The following is a 26,388-nucleotide window of genomic DNA, read 5'->3' as shown; positions in this document are numbered from 1 at the left end:
TCATGCCAGAGCTTCTGTTTTATTGTTGACATTTACAGAATTGAATGTGTGAGTACAGCGTTTATACAGAAAGCCCAGTTGTCCATACAGCAAACAGACATATAACACATCTCCTCGCACTATGTACAGGTTAAGCCATGATAACGCCTGGGCCACGAGCACACTCGGCATAACACTCAGTCACTCTAGGTTCAGAACGAGTCGATGGACTGCAGATGTTCAGTAATGTGACAGATAACACGCGTGTTTGTGTTGCTGGAATGGTGAATACCTGAAAGGGGACGGCTGGAGGAAGAGAACTGGGCAAATTCAGGATTGTCTGAAGCGAATTTGAAGTCTGAATGCGAACATTTACATTTCAGACACATTAACCGTCTCTTCATCCATCAATAATTTAAGCCCACGGCTGATTTATTTATTTATTTTTTAATAAATTTTGGACTGTCTTTCGTTTGGTTCGCTGCTCCAATGGAGGTGATGTTTGCTGAAAGTGAAAATAGATGTTCACTAGTTTAGTGGTGGAACAGTGTCAGCAGCACCATGTTGGTCCTGAGATAAAGTATTTCAAGTGGAGTTTGTCACAGCCACAGGAAAAAAAACTGTGACGTTCGATGACCAGAGACTTACTTAGCAGCTTGTATTAAAAAAGAAGTTGTTATTGAAAATGAGTGCTAACTTTGTCTAGTGGGGTAAACAAAGATCATAAGATGATCTGGGTAATGACTTGTGTTTTTCTTTGAGGTGCAGCGTCTGGATTCCATTACTAATATGTGAATGTGTTTGGGAGTTTCATGTGGAGATACTGCTTCTTTTCATGTTGTCGAGTTTAACCTTAAGAAAAGCAAAGATCTTATCAGGTGCCAGAAGTCACAAAGACTATGGATCCCTGAAGTGAGGTCCAAGTTATTGTAAATGCATGGACGAATTAACAACAGTAGACAAAATGTGAATGACTTAATCGATATGAAAGAAAACAAAACTGACACGATCAAAAACTTTGTGTCTTCGTGGAGCTGATCCTCACCGCCTCACCGCTGAGGAATTAAAGACTATAAAACAAACTATTTTCCAAATCTTAATTCCTGCCATACTTCAGGTAGCAGATCTGACATTCGTGACCTTTTACGCTCGCTCTACAGATGTTGTAGCTTCTCAATTTGGCAACTTTTTTTCTTGCTAAAACAAAATACTGTTTATCTTTTTGCAGCATGTGAGCTGTTCATTTCAGGGCTAATCAGACTACCAGAAATCCACACTGACGCATCTCGAAATCTCATCTTCAGAAAGCCTCAGTTATGATTCGCAGGCAGCTTAAAGTTTATTAATGTTCTTGCAACACATCCAGAACAGTCTTGCATCCACATTCTGCACAGATGACACTGAATGAAGAGACACATCTTGCAGTGATGTTCAAGAAACGCGATTCGTGACAATTGGTGAGCTGTCAATCTGTTTTCATCTTTGCTTTAGTAAGTTGGATTTGTTCTGACTGGCCTCTGTCGTTAATACTGATGACTTACAACATTTTCTATTTTCTGCTGCAGGAGATTATCTAGAAGGACTATTAATCAACTCCTGGCAGCTGTTAATCAGTACTGATAGCAGCAAATCAATTGATTATCTCCTTCCTCGACACTTCTGCAAGGTCTTCTGGAGGAATAGAATTTGAAGTGTTAAATCTATATTCATCTTTGGTGGTTAGACTACAGCATAATCGAACACAGAGCACATTTTTCTGCATTACAGTTTTTTCGTGCAAGGGGCAAACTGGGCGAAATACAAAACACAGGTAATGTCTTAGAACTCAAATTACATTTCACTGACAGAAATCAGCAACTTCTCACCATTGGAGATGATTTTCCAGTCGCCATGTAAACCAGTAGAACCACCATAGAACGCATAAGGGAGATGGCTGAAGAAGTGTGAACACTGCAAGAAATACTGAGACAAGGGTTAGTGTTTTATTCTTCAAGTTGATGTCTGATACAGAACTGACACTGAATCAGGGGGAAATCAAGTTGGGGCGATGACAGAGCAATGGGTTGAAAGGTGTGTGTGTGTGTGTGTGTGTGTGTGTGTGTGTGTGTGTTGGGGGGGCGTCAGGATGGAGTGGTTTAAGAGATTTTCGCATTTGGAGTGCTTGTGTTTCACTGTGTCTACGTGTGTGCAGATGTAAATGTGTGTGTCAGAGTTTGGTGCCCACTGCTTCAGAGAAAAGGATTTAGTGAGAAGCACGAGGCCGGGGGAGGTTATGGCCACGAGGGGAGAGGACAGAGCACCAGGCTCCTTTGTTCTCTGCTCTGGGTTTTGACACTAGTCCAGCTGTTAGCCAGAGGTCAGCGGTGTGAGACACTATGCCAGGGAGCGCTGACGAGGCTTGATCCTTGGATAGAGCTGCAAAGATAAAAAAAAAAAAGAAAGAGGAGAAATGATGAAAAGACGTGCTGAGAAATGATAAAAAAGACGTGCTGACGTCATTGGTGCAGTTATGCATTATGTATCTCTCTTCTCCTTACTGAAAAGATACGTACTTCATGACTGGAAATAGCCCCTGATCATGCTGAGATGAGATAAATAGATTTAATTCTTACCCCCAGCAGGTTGCGGGGCACGTAGCCCTCATTGTCTTCAAGTCGCGCCCACCACCACTCTGTCTCACTGTCGTCCTGTCGCCGCAAGATAGTGATGGCGTCCCCTTCGCTGAACGCCAGCTCGTCCTGGTTCTGAGCTTTATAATCCCACAGAGCGTACACCGTCCCTTTGTTCATGACACCCAATTTCTCCTGAACGCCTGCATTAGAGAATCCCAAACGGACTGTCAATATTACAAATCTCTTCAATCAATATACCTTCAACCGAGTTACTTTACAGAACCAGAGCTGATGAAGTTTGGACTGGCTGAGCTTTTGAATCCTTGTTTCTCACCGTATAGAAACTGGGAGCACTGGATGTAGCCCTCCTCCATTTCTTCACATTTATCTGCAGCAGTCTCCACATCACTAATGGTGCTGGCAAAGATGGCGGCCCCCGACTCAACCAACAACTTGCAGAGATGGACGCTGTTGCAGGAGGCGGCGCAGTGAAGCGGAGTCCTGCCCCGGCAAACACAACACAGAAAGACACACACCAATCAATATAAATGGAGATGGATACAACAGCAGATCAAGTTAAATCAAACTCGTCATCATCTCACCATCCATCACTGTCTGCAGCGTTGACGTTCACACCAAAATCCAGCAGGAACTTGACTATGTGGTGATGTCCCGCGCACACGGCGTTGTGCAGGGGCGTGATACCCTCATCGTTGGGCGTGCTGGGATTCTCCACCTGGAAAACAAAAGACAGACCAAGATGAAAGAATGAGTGGGTATCCTCCATGCAAATACGATTTAATTAAGAGTATACTCACACTGTCAGGACATACCTCGTAGATGATCCTCTGGACGAGGTCAAACTCTCCCTCCAGCGAGGCATCCAGCAGGAGGGCCAGAGGGTTGAACTTCACCCTGAAGCCGTGGCCAGTGCGCTCAGAGTTTGGCTTCTTCAGGTTTGTGCGCTTCTCCTGTAGTGATGAAGAAAGGATGCATTAGTTACAACTTTATTTATTGAAAATGCAACTCCTGTGTCAAGCTTCAATGTGTCGGTGTGTCGCTGACCAGTGGCTGTGAGACCGCCGTGCCGCTCTCTTCTGGTGTGGTGACCTCCGGCACCGGGCTGGGCAGCGACGCCTCAGAGCTTCCCACGTTGTTGTTGTTGTCGTCTCCCTCCACTCCCTCTGCTTCAGCGGGATCCCCCAGCCCTTCTGGTGGCGAGGGCAGCGGCTCGTTGTCATTGGCGTCAGTAGATGGAGGTGGAGCCTCAGAGCCCTGCTCCTCCACCCCTGGCGGTGGAGGTAGCGGCGTCTCAGACGGGAGGTTGCCATTGTCTGTATCAGCCACAGAGTCACCTCCCAGATATCCAGGAGGATTAGCAGGCTGATAAAACGGTGTTCCGTTACCTGCACCGTTTCCACCTCCTGATCCGCTGACTACATTTCCCTCTATGCCTCCTGCTAGAGTGTTGAATCTCTGGTAGAGCAGTTTCTGGATGTTGGGTCCGCTGGGACCCTCTGGTTCTGTGATGGAGCTGCGCTTCTTCAGTGGTCTCGGAGCGTTGGCCAGTTTTTTACGGAGAACCTCAAGATCGGCGTCACTTTGGTAGCGCAGGGGGGAGTGTACCATGGGTGTCAGCTTTGTCGGGCTGAGTGGTCGGGGGATGTTCTCCACGCTGGGAGGAGGCGCTGAGGGCTCCGGGTGCTGGAAGCACTCGTGATCATCAAATTCTCCGTCAAAAGTGTCCTCACCACTGGGTTGGCCTTGGAGCAAAGGGAAGGCCCCTCCCAACTGGATGAAAGGCAGGGGCGAGGGGGGAGTCGAGCTGGGGGGGAGCACAGGCTTCCCATATACTAGAGACAAAAGAGACAGTGTGGGATTATATTGGAGGACATTGACATCAACATTATTTTGACTGAACTACCCAATCATGAAAAACACATTTTCTCTCATGGAAGTTTACAGTAAGGCCTCACATGTTGGAGCATCTCTTTGAAGCGACCTTACCTGCTTTGAGAGCAGCAGGCTTGAGTGACTGGCTCTTTGGCGCTGCCTGCTGGAGGTACATGTGATAGATGGAGCTGGAGTTCATGGTCGGTGGGCCCTTTCGGGGCGACTGAGGCCGTGATCCTCTGTCTGGGATGAAGGGGCGAACTGCCACAGCTGGTGGAGGATCCAGTCGCTCGCTCAGCCCGGGGGGGAAAAGCGGTGCATTAGGCTGGAAGGTGGGACTTGGCGGCACTGAGATTCGCTGCTGGATCTGCTGGGAGGATGAGCCTGTGGAGGGGGAGACGTGGGGCCAGGCAGGGGCTGGTGGGTTTGGGAGTGGGCGCGGAGGAGGCGCGTCCTTACGGCGCTCCAAGGAGCTGAGAGAGTTTGCGGAGGTGAGGTGCGAGCCGTAGGGGGGCGGCTGTGGCTTGGATATGGCAGGGGAGGACACGGCCATTTTGGAGTCTAGCACCTGTGAAGAAGAATGAGATCACATACAAACATCCACCATTAAAACCAGGATTTCAATCCAGAGAAAAAGGCCTAAATCCTGAATTGTTGTACTAATTTTATATGTAATCAAGACTTCATGACAGTTTATCTGTAGCACAAACAATGTGACAGATGTGACATCACATCATACATTTCAAAACCTACTAAACAGGACTAACCTTTTCTGCACTTGGAGCAACGGGGGAGCCTGAGGGAGGGCTCTTGCCCTGGGTATCAGTCCCTGAGTCTCGTCTCTCAGGAGGCTTTAGAGATGTGCTGGTCTTGCCTACAGTAGGCCAACCAGTATCATTAGCTAGAGCACAGACAGGACACAGTCAGCGTGTTGCAAAGGAGAAGAAAGACCCAATGATTGATGCGGCATGAGAAGCATAACCCTCGTGAACAACTCAGCGTAGTGACAAAGCATGTCCACCAGAGCCAGGTCCAAATGGTACCATTTTCTTATTTATTCTACTTGAAACATATCACTTTGTGTGATTAAGTACATCAAGCAGAATATTGGTGACTCAATAACATGAGTATGTGGAACATTTTATACACACCAAACAAATTTAGCTGTACCATTTTGACCTAGGATCGGTATTAAATGGAGGGTTCAGGATTTTGAGAAGCCTTTCCTATTAACCAGACACCATTAAGAGATGTTCAACCAGAATCCCTGTTGCTTTTTAGTCAATGTGAATTCAGCGTTTTCCACATGTATGAGCAAAGATACTCAAACCAGCTCTGTAACAATCACAAATTCACGCAAATAGCTCTATTACGTAAACTATCGTAACTGCCCCAGGTCGTGGAAGCAAAGCCAATGGTTTTTCATAGAAACAGCTTAATGGAGAAATTTCCTTAACACAGGCAAAAATATGGGGATAACACCTTTTCCCGTAGGCTGTTCTTGCAACAGACAGAGAGCTTACATTAACTGAGATTTCAGGGATGCACTTTCTCAAAATGCCTTACACATCATAACATTTCTGTATTAGAGGGCTTCTTAATTATCAAAAATACTGCAGACTAAATGTTTGGCTGTTGATCAATAGGACAAAAATCCTGAGCCTTCAAATCATAGCAATGATTGCAATGAACATGGCTGCATTAGTATTTTGCTACTGTGTACTTTATCTAGTCATGTTTTAATGATGCTACATTTGGTAAATAGCAACTAAGCTGTGATTTAGTAGAAGATGCCACTAATGGCAGAGCTGTGTGTTTCCAAGACTAAACTGATGACTTTAAAAATGTATATGCATGATAAAAAAAATGTACCTTTAGACAGCAAGGACAGGGTGAAAAGAGAGAGGATGGAAAAAGGAACACGCAACAGAACAACGGCAAGAGTTGTAGTAAATAAAGCCACAGAGTACTACTTAATACCCATGGTAACTTGAAATAAAGCAGCGGTCAATCTTTTCTTTAAAGCGTCTTTAAAGGTACAACCCCAATTCCCAAAAAGTTGGGACGCTGTGTGAATCATAAATAATATGTTAATCTGCTAATCCTTTCTGATGTAGACTCTACTGACAGTACAGTACAAAGGCAATATATTAAATGTTTGACCTCATCAGCTTCATTGATTTTTGCTTATTCTGATATTGATGCAGCAACGTGTTTCACACAGGTTGGGACAGGTTCACCACTTTGTGAACACATGATTGTATAGAGGATACGACTACATGGGCTCGTTAATATTTCATAAAACCGTTGTCGGTAAACAAAGTTTGTTCACAAATGACAGCATTCTGTTATTACTCATGTTTTAACAGCATCTCAACTTTTCTGGGGCTGAAACGTGGGGTTGTAGAATTGTGACAGATTAATACTATCAACAGTTACTAAATCTAAAAGGAAGTAGTTTGATCTGTGTCTTTACAGATTATCAGGAGTGACGGCTGCAAAGTAAATTTGATGACATTTTAACATGTACAAGTTCATTTCGCTTGTGCATGTTTCGTGTTTGGCAACTAAAAAGTGATTCTCTTGGCTTGCCTGAGAACGTGGTGTGAAAGTTTAGGTTAGGCAGGCCGAGAACGTTATGAAATTACAACAAAGCCCAAATATTATGGACTGGTTTGCATGTGTAGACGTTCCAGGTGCTCCACTCTTTGAACCTTCTCAGACGTGTACAAACACACACACAGGATCAGCAGCGCTTCAGTGACACTTTCTTCATATGCCGCATGATGTCAACTGTGATTAAGAGCGGAAAATGTCTGCAGATGGCAGCAAAGTGTTTCAAGATGGCACCACCACCACTTTGACGTCATCAGCCAATCCACAGAGGAAACACTCCAGATGAACTGTCAACAGAAAAACTGGCTCAATGCTGCTCGGGCAGGAGAGCTTAATGATGCCAAACAAGGATGCTTCCATCAGTCAGCCATTGTTCAAGTTAAAAAAGCATTAATGTTCAGCTCCTACGCAGATTCCACAGCTGTGCATTCATTTATCTTGTGGAGATGTTTTTTGGAGCATTAAAACATTATTTAGTGACTCAAGGCATGACCGGGCAGAACACAACCATAATAATCTTAAATTCCCCACTAATCACTAATTAAAGAGGCGATGATTTTCAAGAGATAAGGATGTTTTATGGAGGTGTTTGCTGAGGATCCTGTGCTACGGTCGAGAAGGTTCAGGGAGCGCCACCCCTCTGCTTCTGCAGCACTGTGCACTCACGGGACGTGCCGTCAGAGCCAGTGGAGGCTCCGGTGCCCGGGTGTGATTCTGGAAGGGACGGGGTTACTGGGTCCACAACGATGTCTAAATCAGACACCTTCCAAGGGCCGGGAGGCTTTCGCACACCGTCTGCCCCAGGAAGAGTTGCCCCCCAACCCCACACCCAGTGATACAGAGACATCACAGAGACAGGACAGCACAGACACATGAGAGAGGAGGAGAGAAAAGGAAGAGAATCACAGCATACACAACACAAGGAGAGAAGGAGGTTAGAGAGGAAAGGGGGAAAAAATCACAGGAATCACGGCCGGGCGGAGAATTAACCGAGAAGTCAGGTAGGAAGAGTAACAGCGGTGGGCCGGGAGGGAATTACAGTCACAAGTTTTTCATGCAAGATGTGTTAAATGTGTAGTGGTGTGAGACTTCTGCCTCTGGGACTACATGTATCCAAGCCGCTCTGTAACTGAATCATCTTCTCATGTGCTTTTTTTTTTCCACTCTGTCTAACTGTCCATGCTTTTGTAATGAGGAAAGAAAGACAAGAAATTCACCTCAAAGCTTAACCTGAAGTCAGAGCTTTTGTATTCTACAGCCGCTTGCATTTTGTGAACAAAGACGCACTGCAAATGTAATTTTATTGGCTTGAACCAACCTGACTTGGCGCGGCCATGGTTGGCTTGGTTATTTACGCCCAGAGTCTGAGGCTTCAGCGGGTCAGGTGGTATGGTGTAGCCTCCTTCCTGTCGGCCCGGTACGGGGACTTGGATGTACGGCCCGACAGCAGCGACGCGGCCCAGAGTGCCGGGAGCCGGCTGGGGAGAGGGAGGCCCGTTGGCTCTGTTCAGCTGTAAGAGGAGACAGACAGAGAAGTTTCAAATGCTGGACGTGCTGACAGGGAAAACAGCAGAACTCCTTTTAATACCTTTATTAATTTATAAGTTTCAGCCACCAGAAATTATTTTCTTAAGCACACAGAAGAAGATGGTGGTTCACAGATTTGAAAAGCTAAAAGAAGTTTGTATTTCGCATAACAATGGACACCCGGAGTGTCTGGACTGACGTCTCCCTCAGACGGGCGACTTCTGTCAGAGGCATTTCAACAAATAGATTCTTAATGAGTTGGTGAGTTAAGCGACTCTCAGTCTTACAGGAAGGTTCTCTTTTTGACGTGCCTCAGCTTTTTTCTTGTAGAGGCGTTCCCGCAGCTCGCTGATGCGCTTGTCCATGAGCGTCACTTCCATGTTGCGTTTGTTAAGAAGCTCCTTCTGCTGCTGCAGCTTACTGTTCTGCTCCTGGTTCAACTTGTTCCGGATCTGTGGATGAAGCGCGGATGCAAACACATGTACGGATTCACTGGAACAATAGATACTGCCCTCGCCTCAGTCAGTGAACACAGTGGAGGCTAGGAAAGCATTCACTCGATGTTGCCCTTATTTCTGCTACGCAGTACCTGAAGCTCCTGGTAGAGTTTACGGAGCTCTAGGGCTGCAGCGCCGGTGACTTGGCCACCCAGGGCAGTCTGTATGCCGTTGAGCTTTCCCCTCCGCAGGTCCTCCAGCTGCAGGCTGAGCTGCTCCACCCTCAACACCGCAGACTGTAGCTCTGCCTGCTTCTCTTGGAACAGGCTGCTAACTTGCTCGATCTCTGCCGCTGGGTGTGAGGAATGGAAGAATCACAGCAGCTCATTCATAATGTACACATAGGGTGACTTCTCGTAGCAAGCTAGCTCAATCTGTTTTGTGATGAACTCAACTTTCAAAATATGGCTGCATGAATGTGGAAAGTATACATACACAGGTTGCCATTGATGACTTTGCTGTAGTCCACCTGGCCTCTCATTGCCCGAATCTTCTTGAGCTTTGCCTCCTGGCTCTCCACGCGATCCTTCAACCTCTGCAGCTTCTCGCTCTCGGAAACGGCTTGCTGCTGACGCCGCTCCTGCTGCTTCAGGTAACGCAAACGTTGCTCCTTCAGAGAGTGAGACGGAGATTGACATTTTGCGGAGAAAAAGGCAGACAAACCGCATCCAACAGCACAGACAGTCTCACCACTACTTGCTTTTTTTCCAAGTTTGGGGGAAAAAAAAAAATACTAAAGACAAATGGTTATCGTATGATTGTAAGTCAAAAATCAAAACAGTTGGATGGATATAAAACCAGCAAGGCTCCGCGCCAAGGCTTGCAGAATATCTCTGTGGCAGACACCGTGAAACTAGGCTAAATCTTTCTACTGTATGCACTAAATGAAATGCTGTGCCATGTCAAGACTATCTGAAGGCTGAAGAAAGGGTCAGATGACTCTCTCTACCCAACTGAGAACTGCTCCAGTTATGGTCCTAAAATAGGAAATGACAGGCCCGGGTTTCCAAATGGCTGCAGGGCTTCGAGTGGGGCCTACTTTTCAGACGCCACGACAAAGGCAATGAATACTTTTTTCTATCTGCGGGTCTACAGTGGGCTTCATCCTGCATGACTGATCGGCACAAGCACGGTGGTCAGACTTAGTTAGTGCGCTGGAAAGCCAAAGAGACTGACGAGGTAGACGGGTCGTGTGGAGGTTTGCCACCGAACTCTTATTCCTTCCATTACGAGATAAAGTCTCCTTTTATAAGAGAAAGTCTGAGACAGGTAGAAATCCTTAGCATTCAAAATCATGAATAATTTCCATGCTTGAGTAAACACTGGTTCCTGTATGACTGAACTATGAGTTGTGACAGACTGGACAATACTAGCACTGTGACTCACACTGCCTCCCATCTCATTTGTTACATAACTGTCTGCCCATGTTTCAAGTCATGATGGGACTCGTTGGATGAAAGCGGTTCAACACTAGTCAATTATCTCCTGAACTTACTTGGCCTTGAACTTCTGCCCGGTCTGTTGGATCAGACTACACGGTGGGGCTGTTAAAACTTGCCAAAATGACCTTTGATTATTCACTCCAGAAAAAAAAACAAAAAAAAAAAAACAAGGTTCAAACCATAAGAATATCTATTTTTGCACATTGCGTTCATAAGAGGGCAGACTAATATAACAACAATTTTTGACGTTTTTCCAGTATTTAGCGGGAGCAATGCAGCCAGCAGCCACCAAACAGGCTGCCATGTAATTCCTCCCTCCAAGAACATTCACTAAAAGTGTTTGTGAGTGACTGACTGCATAATGGAAAGGATCCTGACGAAGATACCATTTTGTTAAAGACTAAGATCCATTTTGTTTAACCAGAAGCAGTCTTTCTATTCCTCTTGCCAAAGCCACCAGACTCCATTTACAGAAACAGTCATTTTATCCTCATAAAACACACTTCATTCAAACGCGACAAAAACAAAATAAAACTCACCAAAACCTTCTTGGTTCATCATTACATTGCTCCAACAATCACCACTAACTCGGGATTGGTTAAAATAAAACCTTCAACCTCAGGAGAGGAGTAAGCGAGACAGCGGACGTCTGAGATATTTTGACCAGAAAGATTAAAATATGTCAGACGTGTCAGCTTGTGGTGAGCCTCTCTGAACCTCCTCCTGTTCCTCAGCACTAACCTAGAACAGTTCAGCCGTCCACGAATGCCACATTACTGCAGCATGCTGTTGTGTTAGTAGGAAGCACATTTTGAAGGAAAGACCATTATAATATAACACCAACACACTCAGTGCCCATGTTCGCTGTTTACGTTCAATATGATGTTCTGTGTTTTCTTCCGTGTGAGTGAAACATGAGGTAATTGGATACAGTTGGCGATGACAATGATGGGCTGTGCTCCAGCACACACTCCCTGAGCTGACAGATAACCCAGTAGCACAAAGCTAACACACACACACACACACACACACACACACACACACACACACACACACACACACACACACACACACACACAGCAGTGAGTAGTAACTGTGAGCAGTGGAGCCAATTCAGACTGAAAGACCGAGGGGTATGTTTGTTCAGGCATTTTGCTTATTTTTATATGATTATGGTTATAGTTGTTTATTTATGTATTTATTAAAAGAGCCGGTCTTCTCATCACTGCTCCTCTCCCCAATGCTCTGGAGTGTGGCTCTGGAGGGGGGCCTGAAGGGAGGGGATGGGATGGGATTTTTCAGTTGGATGCTTTCAAAATCTAGTTTCCTCTTTCTGGGTACCTTTGCAACGAGCATCTGCTGCTGAGCCTCGATTTGCTGCTGCTGCCGTGTGGCCATCTCCTGCAGCTCTGACAGCGTGAGCTCCACACGCTGATTCCCCACCTAAACACACATACACACGAAAACCGGTCAACACACTGAAATCTGAGCAGATTGGTCCCGATGCTGACACCCGCTGAAATGAAGAGGCACTGACATACATTTGAGGCTGATGATAAATGAGGGTTTCTAAACATTTCAAACAGTAAGGGTGTACTTACTGGTGCTGGGCCCTGGGTCATTAGGAGAAAAATGAATATAAAAAAGCAGTGTTGTGCAATAAAGCCCATCTCCCGCATACTAAAAGCAGTTTGGTTCAAACCAGGGCATGACCCAACATTTATTGTTTTGCCCTATGGGGGCTGCTATGAGTACCATGACACACTTAAAGGGATACATGACTCTTTCTGCAGCAGAAACAACAACAGTCTGAGTAAAAGCTAGAAGGTGAAAAGTTCAGTTCTTTGAGTAACACTTAGAACATCTAAATGGTAGTTTGGAGGACTCAACTGTCAGAGCCTGTGCAGTGTCAAGAATCAGGTAAACGTTTGACATAATAGCACTTTTAAGACAAAGACGGGAGAGAGTGCGGAAAAATACATCCGGCATAAGAAGTTACATAAGCTAAAAGTGTTGCGTAAGAATAAAAACACAAAAACAAAAGAAACAAGTACAAAGAAACATGTTACGCAAAAAGCCATTTGCAGAAATGTTTTTAAAAGATGTCGGACTTCTGCAGCCAGAGGGTCAAACAGCAGGAGACTTAACAGCAGTGAGAGTCGAGCACTGCTTCCTCCACAGATGATGTCATTAAATGACAAATGACAATTTCGGTTGTGCACAATTTCTGTGCACAACCGAAAGCCCAAAACTTGAAGGAGCACCGACTTCACACTGCAGCCCTATAACACTGTCCGACTCGCGATCAATTGCAGAGACATCGTCTTATTTATTCCACGCATTCTTATTCCTCATCACAACAACCACTACCCACAATGCAATTCAAGATTCAGACGTGTCATGCTAGTAGCAGCTAATGCGGCTAATGTAGCATCAAGCTTCTAGCCTCAAGCAGAGATAAGGAGCTGGCTGCGGAGGTCTTGTAAACTCAAGTCTTATAGTCTTCAGCCCCACCAAACACTGACTCAGGTGACATCACTTGAGGCAATTTATGAGACTTCACACAGCTCCCTCTGAGGCTTTTTACACCTTTTTTTCCCCACATATGCAGCAGCATTCCTCAACACTTGTAAACGCTTCTATGAAATCAGTGGAATTCCCCTTCTATCTCCCAGGTTTGCTAACAACAGAAGAGAAAGAAGAACTTTCTAACAATCACACACAAAAGGGAAGAAAAGTTTGGCATTTGACTTAGAAAAATGACTTCAACAATTAATCATTCCAGGTGTAACTGCAGCAAGAGAAAAAAAAAAATGGTTCACCTCCATAAACATTTTCAATGAAGTCCTCCTCTTGAGCCAGAAATCAGCACCCAGATGTTGTTCAAGAGCTCACAGAATAAAGGAAGACTGGCTATCACATTCAATTCTGTTTTTCCCCCAGACAGACTTCTGAATTTCCTCAAAGCGCTCTCTACAGTCAACACACTGGCTGGCTGCTCTTCAATGAAACAGCACACTGAGTGAGCAGTGAATACAGTCCCCTCGAACTACAAGCGGAGCGGTGCTGAAATGCTCAAGCGCTCCCAGACTTTGCCTTTAGGAAGCGCGTTCAAAGAGGGAGGAGATGATGCAGGGAATGTCACGGCGGGTAGACTGAGGAACGGAGAATACTAGCTCGGAGAGAGTTTAAACGTGATTGGGTTAGCAAGAGGCACAGAGAGGATGATGACATGAAAAGCTGGATTATATTAGTTTGATATGTCAAGTGTAGGTTTTGCAGTTTGCGTGCTATGAAACATGCATGTTCAAAGCTGGAGAGAGAAGATAAAGTCCAGGTGAAATACACATGACACGCAGAAGACAAGAATATTGTTATAAACTGCTTCTGTCTGATTAGAAGAGGCAGTTTTGTGACTCATCCTGTCTGAATAAAACATGCTTCTTTTCGGGAAGAATTTGACTTTTATGGTGTTGTGAAGTGAGACAAGATGTCGCACATCATCTGATCACCGACGACATCAGCACGGATACTGCATTTGCAGCTTTGCACAGACAGCGTTCTCCTACCTGACATTCATTAAAGCATTTAGACGTAAGAATGTGTGGGAAGACTCGGGGGGGGGGGGACGTGGAGGTGACTCAACCGAAGACGAGATGGGGAGAGCGGGGGAAGCCACTGGCACACATACAGCCACGCTCAAATGCACTCAGGCAACACTGCATCAGTGGCAATTCACCCGAGGGAGAACGAGACACACACACACACACACCCTCAGACAGTGATGAAGAGGGAGTTGGTGAAACACCCGACTGAGCAGACGAGGAAGGAGGAGAGAGCAGCCACAGCCTCACCGATAAGAGACGTCGTCCTGCTGGGGGGCTGCATTACTCCCTCCAACAACTGTACAGATTTATAGTTATCGGATATGGACGGCGAGCCATGATTATGGATAACATTAACACATTATCAGTATAACAATATCACGATAATGCTTGAGAAATGTTTGAGAAAAGAACCCAGTTATTCATGACTATCACTCATGAAATGATGTTTCATGAAGGAAGGCCAAAGGAAAGCGTAATCGGCATTTTTCACTCATATCTGACATTTAATGGACGATGACGAATCAATTCATCAAGAAAATAAATTGCAGATTAACAGAGAATGCAAGTCATCGTTAGTTGCAGGCTTAGGGATTATTGACGTGGGCAAATTTACATATGTAGCGCTGCAGCTATTGATCATTTTCATGACTGATTATTTTCTCAATTCATTGATCTGTGTGCAGAATGAAAAAGTAAAGCCAAATGCTATTCCAAAACTGAAACACATTCAATTAACTATGATGAAGGGCAAAGAAAAGCAGCTTTACATCTTTACATTTGAGGAAGTGGAAACAGGGAATATTCCACTGAAATGATTAGTTGATTATCAAACAGTTGGCAATTCATTTGTTTTAGTTCACTGACTAATCATTTCAGCTTTTGGCCAATGACATGTTTCAACACTGCCATTACGCTAAAATTGTGATATTTAAGAACCAAACTGATCATGTGCGTGATCACTATAACGTTCCCTTGAGGCACCTCTGCTCTTTACGAGGCAGCGTCGCTCTTCGAGGGTGATGGGCTGTGCTCGGTGGAGGGAAAGCCCTGCGGTTTGGGCAGCAGCCCGTGGAAAAGCCAAAGCAATGATCCTCTTAGGGCCCGTTATATCATCCAGCAGGCTGACTGATATAATCCTCTAAATCAGATATTAGGAAGAAACTCGGACACAAATGAGACTCGGCACTTGGGAGGTTAAGTGCAGGCGGCCATGCAACTTGTGTTTTCCTCTCTGAGAGAACGAATAGTAGTGACACATCTGTCTTTCTTTGCATGCTGCCACAATAAACAGTCAATGAATGACCGATTTCTACATCCATAAAAATATATATTACCTCATGATACTTCCTCCACACTGAGTGAAAAGTGGATTTTCAGGCTCATAAAAGGAATGGCTTCTGGGTGCTCTTGTGCTACAATCTTTTTTGAAAACAAACACCACAACCCCTCCATCTCCTGCTGCGCTGGATTCTTCCCTCCACCCTTAAGGTTGAATTAGTTACGATTCCTTGACTGCAACACTTTCTTATTGTGCAATCTGGGACAGACGGTCGGAGAGAGAAAGGATGCCACGCCGGAGGCTGCTCTTATCAGAGTCTTTCACGTCTCCGAGCATACACACTTCCTGAAGCTAGAACTCGACATGCAGAACAATGGGTTCACCTGACAGGGAAACACTGGCAGAGTGTGGATATGGAACAGCCCTGTGATGCTACTCTCAAACACTGGCTTTAGTATCACAATCCTTCCACAGATATTGATCCTTTTACCTCACAGAGACTGGAGTTTTGTCATTATCGTGCTGCACAATGAAAACCTGAAAAATGCTGCCACATAGCCAACATAGAGCTCAGGTTCATCTGAGCTCATCTTGTAGATGATGCAAAGAAATCTACTGAACGCTCTGCAGCTGTTAAAGTAACGTGAATGAAAATGAACGTCTGGCAGGAGTCCGTGCTACTGTTAACAAGCTAGGGTAACTAGCTTCCTTGTTTCACACAGAAGCTTGCACACTCCATGGGAAACGTAGTTAGCCTATCTTGTTAGCCTGGCAGCATGATGGATCCTCTCAAACGTTAAATGTAGTAAAGAGTCACATGACTTACTGCTTACACAATCTGACTCTTTGCTATCTTATAAAGCATTTTCCAGTAAACTTTAAACCTAATTAGTTATTCATATTGTATTTCCTTGTGGTCTCTCACTATATATATGTGTAACACACTTATGCTGTATATAACTTTCATTATAGCCCTAATCGATGTGTGAAAAAGGCAACAAATTACAGTCAGGTATTACATTTCTACTTTAAAATCACTGATATAATGCTAATGAAGTCTCACCCCGTTCTCATTGTGCTTCTCTCCAGTGTTTCCACTTCTGCGGCTGGTCTGATCCTGAGACTGCTGACTCCCTGCAAAAAAGGAAACAGTCACCATCACAAACGCAGGCAGGCCAGAGACACACGAGCGTGCACAGATGAGCACGCACGCACGCACACAGCTGCAGATTCAGTGGCTACAACCATTGTCAGGGATGGTTTGAAAATTCACTGACATGACTGCACATGACAGAGGGATTTAAGGACTGGGACAAGCACTGCTGACTGCAGCCACCGAACTCCAGTGTTTTTTATAAGAAAGGCTGGGTGGAAAGATGAGATTTGAATCTTCGCAGGAAAAGAAAGAAAACTTCTGCTGGACTTCTAAAAATTCCCAGATATCCTGATGGTATCTTCGCTGCAAAAATACACTTTCGGAGTCAAGATCCAAATACTTGGCAAACATGAATCAGATCAGGACATCTCAATGGGTTCTCAATGATTGAGCTCCTTCACATGTCTACACATGAACACTGACTTCAGTGAAATTCCAGTGGATTTAATGTGACTTGCTGAACTTTTGCAGAGCTTGTTTCACGGATTGATTTGAAGCTTGGGTGCGTTTTACACCCGGCTTTACACGTGACAATACAAACAATCCAAAAAGCTGAATGTTAATGGAGAGTGTGTGTGTGTGTGTGTAAACGGAGCAATGATTTATTCCTTTGTCACGCTCCATCAAGCATCAATTAAACTTTGATTTTTTTTTAATCTCACACAGCCTTTAAAACTTTTAATATAAAAGGATTTGTGTTGTGTAACAGCCTGATTTTAACCTCACCTAGGAAAGTCGATATCAAAAAGCTACATAGGTGTGTCCATCAGCAGCGTCTTTGGCGTGTGAGGTGGACGAGCAAAGATAAAATGTGCTTGAAGGTGCAACAAAGGCAAGGAAGCAAACACACCTAAACCCCAAAAGGCTTAAGATACCAGTGTGAGAAAGGAAGAGAGAGAAACATCAACTGGCACCAGCATCCATAGCTGAGCAGCCAAGCAGAACAGGTGTCTGGAATTCCCTGACAGCCCTCGACTCCACCCTCCACCCTCCAGGCTCCTTCAGGTAGAGACGACACAGACCTCCAGACAGAGGAGATCATGACCGTACGCACCTTGATCGCTGCTTTCAGTTGGTGAATCTTCGTGCCGGAGGAAGAACTTGACTTCTTGTTTCCGTGGCCCCCATTTCTGCAGGTGTTCATACATCATGTGTTCGAAGGGGATCGCACGCTCTACAGAGACAGAAGACGGATTGGTTAAAATCATTCGTCTCATGAAAACAACTCACCTCATTCAGTTTACTAGTACATGTCCAATGCGTCAAATGCAAAGTTCTGTGTTGCCGGATAAAAGCTTAGTTACTTTCTTGCCAAGAGTTAGAGTGAAACCACTGCCGTGTCTATTAAATATGAACCAGCCAGCAGCCGGTTAGCTTAGGTTAACACAAAGACTGGAAATGGCTATTAACTATACTTCATTTAACCACGGCAAAGCTGTAATTGTCTGCTGAATGAAAGAAATTCTTTCAGACAGGGATAATACGTGCAATTAATTCTGAGCTGTGACTACGTGGCTTGTGTTGTTTTCCTTTTGTGAATCTGTGTATGTGTGTGTGTGTGTCATCATGGCAAAATGTTGTCCTGAAGACACCTATTGTAGCTGGAACTACCATAGAGGCGGTTTGAGTTCTTTGCCAGGTGTTTATGTCTGTGGTCAGATTCTGTCAACACGTCTGCGTCACAGCTGAGCAAGATGCAGTCAGGAAACTTTACAGGTGTGTTGTTGAGATTAATACGAAGGTGTGGTTCGTACGGAGCACTCATGTAATAATGTAGCAAGGACTATTGTGTACTCATGGGTCAGAAAGTCAACATGTTGACGGGCATAGCAGCTGGAAGATGGTTTCTAGTTCATTCTACCTGTTATTTGTATTAACTAACCCACAGTACAGGTGTCACACTGCAGGTCAATGCAAACCACAGCTGTGGTGCTTGAAAAACTAGCTAATAAAGTAAAGAACACTACAGAAGAAAACATATAATCTAAGTGACTTTGTGCTGTCGTCTGATGATGTCTGGGCAGCATAGAGGGTTTTAGAATTAAATCATGTGTCGACATCTGTAGGAAAACTGGGATTATTGAGATTGGGCTAAAACTCTGGTGTGTTTCAAGAGGACGGCACTCTGTGAGAGGCCAAAAGACAAAGAGACAGGGACAAAGACAGAGAGGTTTTAGGAGGTTTCGGGGGCAGACAGCTGCATTGTCAGGCACCAGCCGAACACGATTGCATAACGTGGGTTAATAAAGCCCTTGGCTGGGATGCTGTTTTCAACAGGGGAGTGGCCCCTCAGCAAAAAATGCTGATAACACCGGGTATGTCAGCACGACTGTGGTGATGAGAGCAAATCGCTCGGACCCGGTGGAATCTGCTGTGACAGTGCAGTGGACTGTAGCAGCATGTAACCCTTGTCTGACCCACAAACTTGTAGTTTAAGTGAATTATTCTAGTCCGATAACAGCTGATGGGAATGGAAACATGTATTTTTGCGGATACATCAAAGAAAAGAAAGGTTTCTTTTCTTAGAGGGTGTGAAACGTTTTGGCTTCACCACGATTTTCCTCCGCTCAGGTTGTCATGCACAGCCCTGTCTGGCTTTCTTCCTTTAATGAAGTGGCTGGTTTTACATTAATGAAGAAGACTAAAGGCTACTGCTTCGTAAAATTAAATTCCTGTGCATGTAAGTGAAGTGTCAAACTTTCAGATTACTTCGCCTTCATGCACTACTGGTGACACACCCACTTGTTCTTCCTCTTGAACACAGCAGAGCACTGAGAGACTCCATAACAGCCAGCACAGTTTTGAGCAGCCCTTACCGTTGCCTCTCCAGACCTCAGCCAGGTGGCAGCCGCTCTCACCGGGCTCTTTGCAGAACTCGACAACATCCCGGCACGTCGTCTCTGGGGTGATGGGCACCTCAGTCACAGCCTGCTCCCCATCGCTGAGGTACACTGTCAATATCATCTGAAAGAGGGACAAAAACAGTCAGGAGAAGCTTAAATGGTCATATTGACAGAGAATAAAATGTATGAATTATAGAAGAAAAACATTAAAGTAGAAGATCGCACAGGCAGAATTATTATATGAAAATGTGTTATGAATGAAAATGTGAAGATATTTGAGATCGATAACAAATGAGAAAAGATGTAATTGTCCAAGAGTGGGGTTCAAGGACAAAGCTTTGCCCACTCTCGTGCTGAACAAGGCCCGGTGTGCTGACGCTACAGTATGCTGTCCACCAGCTGCAGCTGTTAGCTTGAGCTGCTGGTGGACTCATGCCTGTGCCTGCCACACTTCTGTTTACTATGATTAGAGCCTGCCATAGCGTTGGAGATATACAGTTTAGGCTGGGAGGTGAAGCACAGCAAAGCAAACAAGTCCCCACATGCTTCTGTCTGTACTCACATAAAAGTAAGAGAAGTAAAAGCGGAGACCACACACTTCTTTCTAAGTTCACAACAAATACCTTTCAGCATCTGTGAAGTAAATGGAGGAAACTATACTTAATATACCATTCTTGGATCGAGCTATTGAATGGCTAAATGTCATAGTCAGGAGACAAAAAACAGAGGACAGGATGAGGACAAAATTAAACCGCATCCTGAACGCAGCCTCTTCAAGCCATCCTCTGAAAGGGTGAGTTCAGGGTTCAAGTCCCCCTGCTTTACCTGCAGCCATCAGAACGTACAACACTACCTGTCCAAACATCCTCAGTCAACTAGCAAGGTGACGAGGCAAAGCGGCCACAATGTGCACAACCTTTGGATCAATCTATATGTCACTGCCTGCATAGTTTGGGCCTTCAGCTTGGAGACAAAGGCTGAAATGACTGAGTGATTAATCAATCAGATGACTGATAGAAAATCAGCAACAGCAGGGACACTGAACACTGGAATGTTAGAGTGGTGGTGCTTCTTCTTAGAACAAACCGTCTTTGGTCAACATAAACAGTGCAGAAATCTTATTAACCAGAGAATAGCTGTGCAGTCAAAACAAGCTATTTTAAGATATCCAACCCTCGTTAATAGACTTATTAATATGTATACTGTGTGAGAGAGAGAGGGAGAGGAGCAGTGGACAGTGTCCTCTTCAGTCCTCTATACCCGCTGTATGATCACCAAAAGTTATGTCAAATGTTATGTTTAAAGATGCAGTTTTTCCCGTGAGAACAAGCCAGATTGATGAAAATAAACTTTATTCATTGTCACAGCACATCTACATGACGTGTTTTTCCTTCTGCAGTGGCAGATTTTTAGTATTTTCTGTGGCACAAAGCACTCTGGGGGGTTGAGGTGTGCCTTCCTGTTTCATGTGACAGGCCTCGCTTTTTGTGTCACTACAGAAAAACGGGACTGTGTGTGACTGTGATGGAGAATATATCAATAACAAAGCCAAGAGTTCGGCGGGGTGTTCAAAATGACGTAAAAATGTTAGCAGCGTTTGAAAAGACGGAGCGTTTCATGGCCTTCGTGCAAGTTCGGTGCAAGTTCAGCTCGCTGTCAGTAAACAGAGTAGAAAAGGGAAATCTGGATTCTTCATATTTCAATAGTTTGCTTTTAACCTGGTCAGCATTCACAGTTTTTGCACATGCTTCACTGATTGAACATGTCGTAACAGGGAGGACTCGAGCCAAGAAATAATTCAAGTATGCAAAGAACACCAAATATCAAGACTTCAAATGAATTACTTCCACTATCAAAGGGCCACAACAACTACAACACACTTAACATACGACTCACAATGTTTTCCTACTAGGATGACATCAGAATACACAGTTTACTATTAACTGTATCATCTGCAGGTCGGGTTTTTGACACATTAATAATGTAAAGGGTGCTCAAATGCAACATGCAATAAAGTTTCACTGATGCATAACTGTGCGTGTGGCCACGGGCTGCATTCGTGCTACAATAATTGTCATAACGGTCATATAATATCAAGGTTTAGTCACTGAGCTACCTATAGATTGTGACTCGGGGAGTTTCTCCGAGACAAAGTGACTCATCCTTTGTAATGATGCATCTGTGTGATTCATTGACATTTTCTGCGGCAGCCTAACTGAAACAATACGGTCACTTGTGCATGGGAGCCTCTGCGACTTCACTCAGCTGATTATCAGCTTATATTTTGGCAAATTCAGAAACCATGTGTGATAAAAATAGCACCGGAGCTGAGACACTTATTTAACAAATCCAACAGTCATCCATGCATGCCCTCCAGCTATGATTTCATGTTGCTTCTGACAGCATTAGGTTGGCATTAGGACCTAGTGGCCACATAGACCAATCAGGGATGTCATTATTGAAACCTACTGTGCATGAGCATTAAAAGAAGAAAAGAGATGGGAAAGAAAGTGAAAAAAGTGTTGTCTGTAAGTAAGCTGGAGACTAGTTCTGTTCACATTTTACTGATAGATAATTACTTTGCGAATCCCCAAGGGACACTGGAGCTGCATAATAAGATACAACATAGTACAGGGAGGAAAATAGTGAACATAAAACATCCCAGTGAGACCAGCAACATCAGTCTGAATACAGAGAAGACTGATGCCACTATTTGAACATGTTGAGGTGGGAACAATGTGGAAACATGAAAGGTTAGAGGATGTAATGAAACACTGTAGTAATGAAACAGTCCGTCATAATCGACACTCCCAGAATCGAATCAGCTCATCACAGACCTTCATGCTGAATATCCCTCAGACCATATAACAAAAACTTAACAGGACACGCTACTAACCAATCATACAACAGAACTAAGGCGCAAACTTGGGCCTAATTTAAACTGATCACAAAAAGCCAATGCTGAAAATCTGAGACATGCTGTCACATATATAGAAACTATCAAACCGCGTGAACGTACAATTAGAGAGCGACAACACAGAAAACAAAAATTCCAGTGATCCAGCTGACTGACCACTGGAGAAATACCAACCGCCCTCACTAAGTTGCGTCTGCCCATGTTCTTGGCTCTTTTGACCGCCCTCCGTTTCCTCCGGATCTCCTTCTTTGGCGGCCGGTGGTGCTCCTTCGCCCAAATGGGGTTTTCCTTGGAGAGGCTAACAAGGCCGCGTAACACTATAGTCACAAACCTCTTCATCATAGCACTGCTGCTTTTGCAGGCATGAGACTTAATTGTTATGCCATCCCGAGCAGACCTCTGAAACAGACAGCGGTGCGTGCATTGGAACAGTGCTGCAGAGGAGACTTGGGAGGAAAAAACACTGTATGTGTAATTCAGGGAGGGTGGGAGGGGGGTAGAGAGAGAGAGAGCTAGAGTGAAACAAACAGACAGAGAAAGGGAGAGAGAGAGAGGGAGTCACAGGGTGGTTGGTGGAGGAGGGTGCAGACAAGTCTTTCTATTGGAAAACTGTCCCTGGGTTGTGCCAGTGGCTGCAACACCAACGTCTCCCTGCTCATCAGAACAGTTTGGCCACATATGTGACCGGCAAGCAGGTCATGGCACTATCATGTACGGGCAAGAAAGGGATCTTCCTCGTGCTGCACGTTGGCTGAACATGACTGGAAACATACAGTAACCCTCTCGTCTGACACATAACGCTGCAGTGGGCAACATCTGGAGGCAGGGACATTTATCATTTAACTTCTGAGAGAGAGAGCGATGCCTGGCTGGCCTGCTCTAAAGCAGGATGATTCAAACGGTCATTTCTTCTCACAGATCCTGTCACTCATTTACCCACAATGAAGAAGAAAGATGTGGCAGAAATTCTTCCTGAGAGCACAAACTTAAACTGAAAAGCCGTTTTTCTTCATGAGGGGACCTTCCACAAATGCCACGGATTTAAGACGCTGCAATAAAACAAGGCTGAATTCAGCTCATAAAATGATCTGCTCAACGAGATAAACAAACACACTATGGTCAAAGTTAGGAAAGATTTTGCTTCTGGTCAGACACAAACACACAAAAAGCTCAGTCACAGATAATCAATCGGGCTAAAACACACACATTCATTCATAAAATAAGGAGTTTCCTTTAGCTTCCTTTACGCTTGGACACTGCTGCACACACAAGACACACAAGATGTCTTAAAACTCAAGATGAAAGTTTTAAAAAGATTTTCTAGGACCATCTGTTATTAAGCTGGATAAGCCAAGTTATAACGACACGAGCTTTGCTTTTACAGACTAATCCATCAGAGCCTCTGTGTCTTACAGCCATCGAGCACAAATTCCTTTGATATTATTTCATATTCTCATTAGGAAATGTATTTGCTTTTACCTTGAAAAGACTAAGAGAAAATACAACACTGGACAGAGGCATGGCAACCTATCAGGTCCCTTCAAGATTTAACCTGCTGATAAAAAAAAAAAAAAAAAACATCCCTGTGATTGAAAGCTGCCTAATGCATGCAAGAGGAAAGCATGAAGAAGTCTAGTTAATAATGTACACCTCTTCAACCAGTAAGAAAAGAGATCTGACAGTCTTAAATAGGTGAGGTTTGTTAAATAAATCAATAACTGACTATTTTCATCTGTTCACAGTGAGTTTGGGGAATTGGTCTACTTGTGACATTCACATCCATTAAACTTCTGACATTTTACTTTTGAGTGCTTTATGATATAACTGTGATGGCTTGGTTGATGTCATTTTAAACCTGCACGCCTGCAACAATGGTAAAAGCGGCAATAAGATGCAATGTTTACATTTCCTGTAAGTCAGGCTCTGCCCAGCTCCACCGTGTGAGGTTAATGCCACTTGACAATCTACTCAGCTCAAAAGTTCCCCTTAACAACAGAGCATTAGTCGACGCAGCCACACAGACCTAGATCTGCCAAGGTCTCATTGGCTGCTGGAGTCACGCGAGAGCCGAGTGCAGGGCTGCCTCTCTGCTCGACTGGCTCTTTGACTCTGATAGCCTGTTGGTGCCACAGGGTACAAACGTCCACGGAGGCTACAGCGAATATGGAGTTACTTCTCTGTTACCATGTACTCCTGAGAGCTTACAAGCCTCCCGGAGGTTGTGTTGCAAAAGCTGTTTTAATGATGACAAACAAAATGTCACTGTGATGTTGTATTTTCAACTAATGCGCAATCACTTGAAAAGATTACTGACCAAGGCTGAATCACCGCCACTGATGTTGACGCCATACTGAACCGACTGTAAACTTATCCTGCATTGGAGTTCATGTTCCCCACCCTGAAGGCCAAATGGCTACAATCACTTCTCCCACAATCCATCGCTGCATTCTCAGCACTAAAGATAACAAAGAGGTCCCAACAAAGCACGACTCCAATAAGGTTACCATTCAGGTATTCTATTCTTTGCAACGCAGAGTGTCTTGAACAATAACAGGAAAACAACAGAATGAAAACAGTTGTACCAAAGCATACAGTACCTACTGATTTAAACACAGCGATCATTTGTGTCAACATTACTCAACATTGTTATTATGGAGAAAACAGATTGTGTGAAGTTTATCATCTTCGGTCATGTGAGGAAAACATGATATTCCTAAAAGCACACATACCTCAGACACATCACACTCCTTCAGGTCAGCTCTGAGTACATTTCCCTTTCCTGACGTTTCAATCATTGTGACCATCAACATGAAAACTGTAAGTCCTGCAGCTCTGAACTCAGGCTGTAGAATAAATGCACAACAGATAAAGCCGATGTAGATAAAGATAAGCTTTTCATGTTTAGGAACTGATCTCACTTACAGATTAGCTGATTAGCAGAGGAGGGAAAAGCAAATGGACAGATAGCAAGCTTGCCTGAACTTGCAACTTGTGCGCGCATCAATGGTCAGAGAATCAAAATGTGACACAAATGTGAATTCACGCGTGATTGAATAGCAAACACCACAGAGTTAATGATTTCTGGACCTTACACACAGGTTTGATTTTGTGCAAAAGTGGGCAGTCCCACCGTTAGTTATGAGAGCACTGTTTTTTAAAGAATACACGAAAGTCAAGCACATGTTTTATGGTAGGAGAGCAGGGTTTGTGTGCACTCACCGGCATCATACTGGCGGCTCTGGCAGGTCAAAACCAGGGGACCATCGGCAAGTTGACTTACGGCTCACCCACTTATCTTCGATGGCACCACCAGAGAGTCAACCAAGACCCACCTTACGAGTTATGGGCTCTGGTTACACCAACGTGACAACCAACTGGGCCTCTGTCCGCTCTGTCAACAAAAATAGTGGAATTCTTCTGAGTGCTGTAACACTGAGCATTGCAAGGTAGCTGTCACCCGAAATAACACCCAATGTTATCAGACGCAAGCGTTAATTTAAATGGTCCAGGCGTGGCTCCGTGCAGCTGCTGCTACAAACAAGCCAATGGTTAGCTAGTCTGTTAGCTCGCAAAGCAACACTGAAGCGAGTCATAACAAATGACGTGCAATGATTTGATAATACCAAGTCTCGACACAGGAATTATACTCACCAATGTCAGAGACAACTCATTGTTTCGGGGAGTAAACCTTAGCTACGCTACTGTCAAAAAGCACGTAGCTAAACGAACCAGCTGTCAACCAGCCAGCTAACGTAGGGTGCTAGCTGCGTTAGCTGCTCTCAGAGGCGGCTAAAGGACGGTATGCAAAGCGATCTCTCCGCTCTCGTCGGTCCTTTCGCTGGCATTGGCTGCACATCGGCACACGCTATCGATGGGGTGTATTTCAAGCAAACAAAAATGAATAAATGCCCCTTCAGATTGGCGAAATCGTTTTTTTACGAGCGCAATGAATCATCGTTAGCAGGCTAGCAGTGCTAGTTGACGAAAATACAAATAGCTGGAATCCAGTTGTTGACGGC

At 44.5% G+C, this 26,388-nt stretch overlaps 1 protein-coding gene across 5 annotated transcripts; it reads right to left on the bottom strand.

Moving 5' to 3' along the window:
• ppp1r13bb (protein phosphatase 1, regulatory subunit 13Bb) lies at window positions 1-26,388 on the bottom strand. 5 transcript variants are annotated; one of them, XM_076755808.1, is made up of 19 exons: window positions 26,021-26,388; window positions 25,589-25,760; window positions 19,426-19,573; window positions 17,664-17,783; window positions 16,517-16,587; window positions 11,908-12,009; window positions 9,560-9,734; window positions 9,217-9,416; window positions 8,915-9,079; window positions 8,419-8,611; window positions 7,767-7,895; window positions 5,252-5,385; window positions 4,599-5,052; window positions 3,657-4,444; window positions 3,425-3,562; window positions 3,194-3,327; window positions 2,926-3,092; window positions 2,592-2,791; window positions 1-2,394 (listed from the first exon to the last, which is right to left on the bottom strand). In XM_076755808.1, the coding sequence occupies exons 2-19, from the start codon at window positions 25,595-25,597 to the stop codon at window positions 2,353-2,355; spliced, it is 3,369 nt and encodes a 1,122-aa protein (XP_076611923.1). In that variant the 5' UTR covers window positions 25,598-25,760; window positions 26,021-26,388; the 3' UTR covers window positions 1-2,352. The 5 variants fall into 5 exon arrangements, with proteins under 5 accessions (XP_076611923.1, XP_076611924.1, XP_076611920.1 ...); XM_076755809.1 differs by having other exon boundaries at window positions 8,939-9,079; window positions 26,021-26,374; XM_076755805.1 differs by lacking the exons at window positions 25,589-25,760; window positions 26,021-26,388 and adding an exon at window positions 22,544-22,723.

This window comes from Chaetodon auriga, chromosome 18 (genome assembly GCF_051107435.1).
Source record: "Chaetodon auriga isolate fChaAug3 chromosome 18, fChaAug3.hap1, whole genome shotgun sequence".
Taxonomy (NCBI): domain Eukaryota; kingdom Metazoa; phylum Chordata; class Actinopteri; order Chaetodontiformes; family Chaetodontidae; genus Chaetodon; species Chaetodon auriga.
Note: the sequence above shows the minus strand (reverse complement) of the source record. Positions and strands in the feature narration are given on the sequence as shown.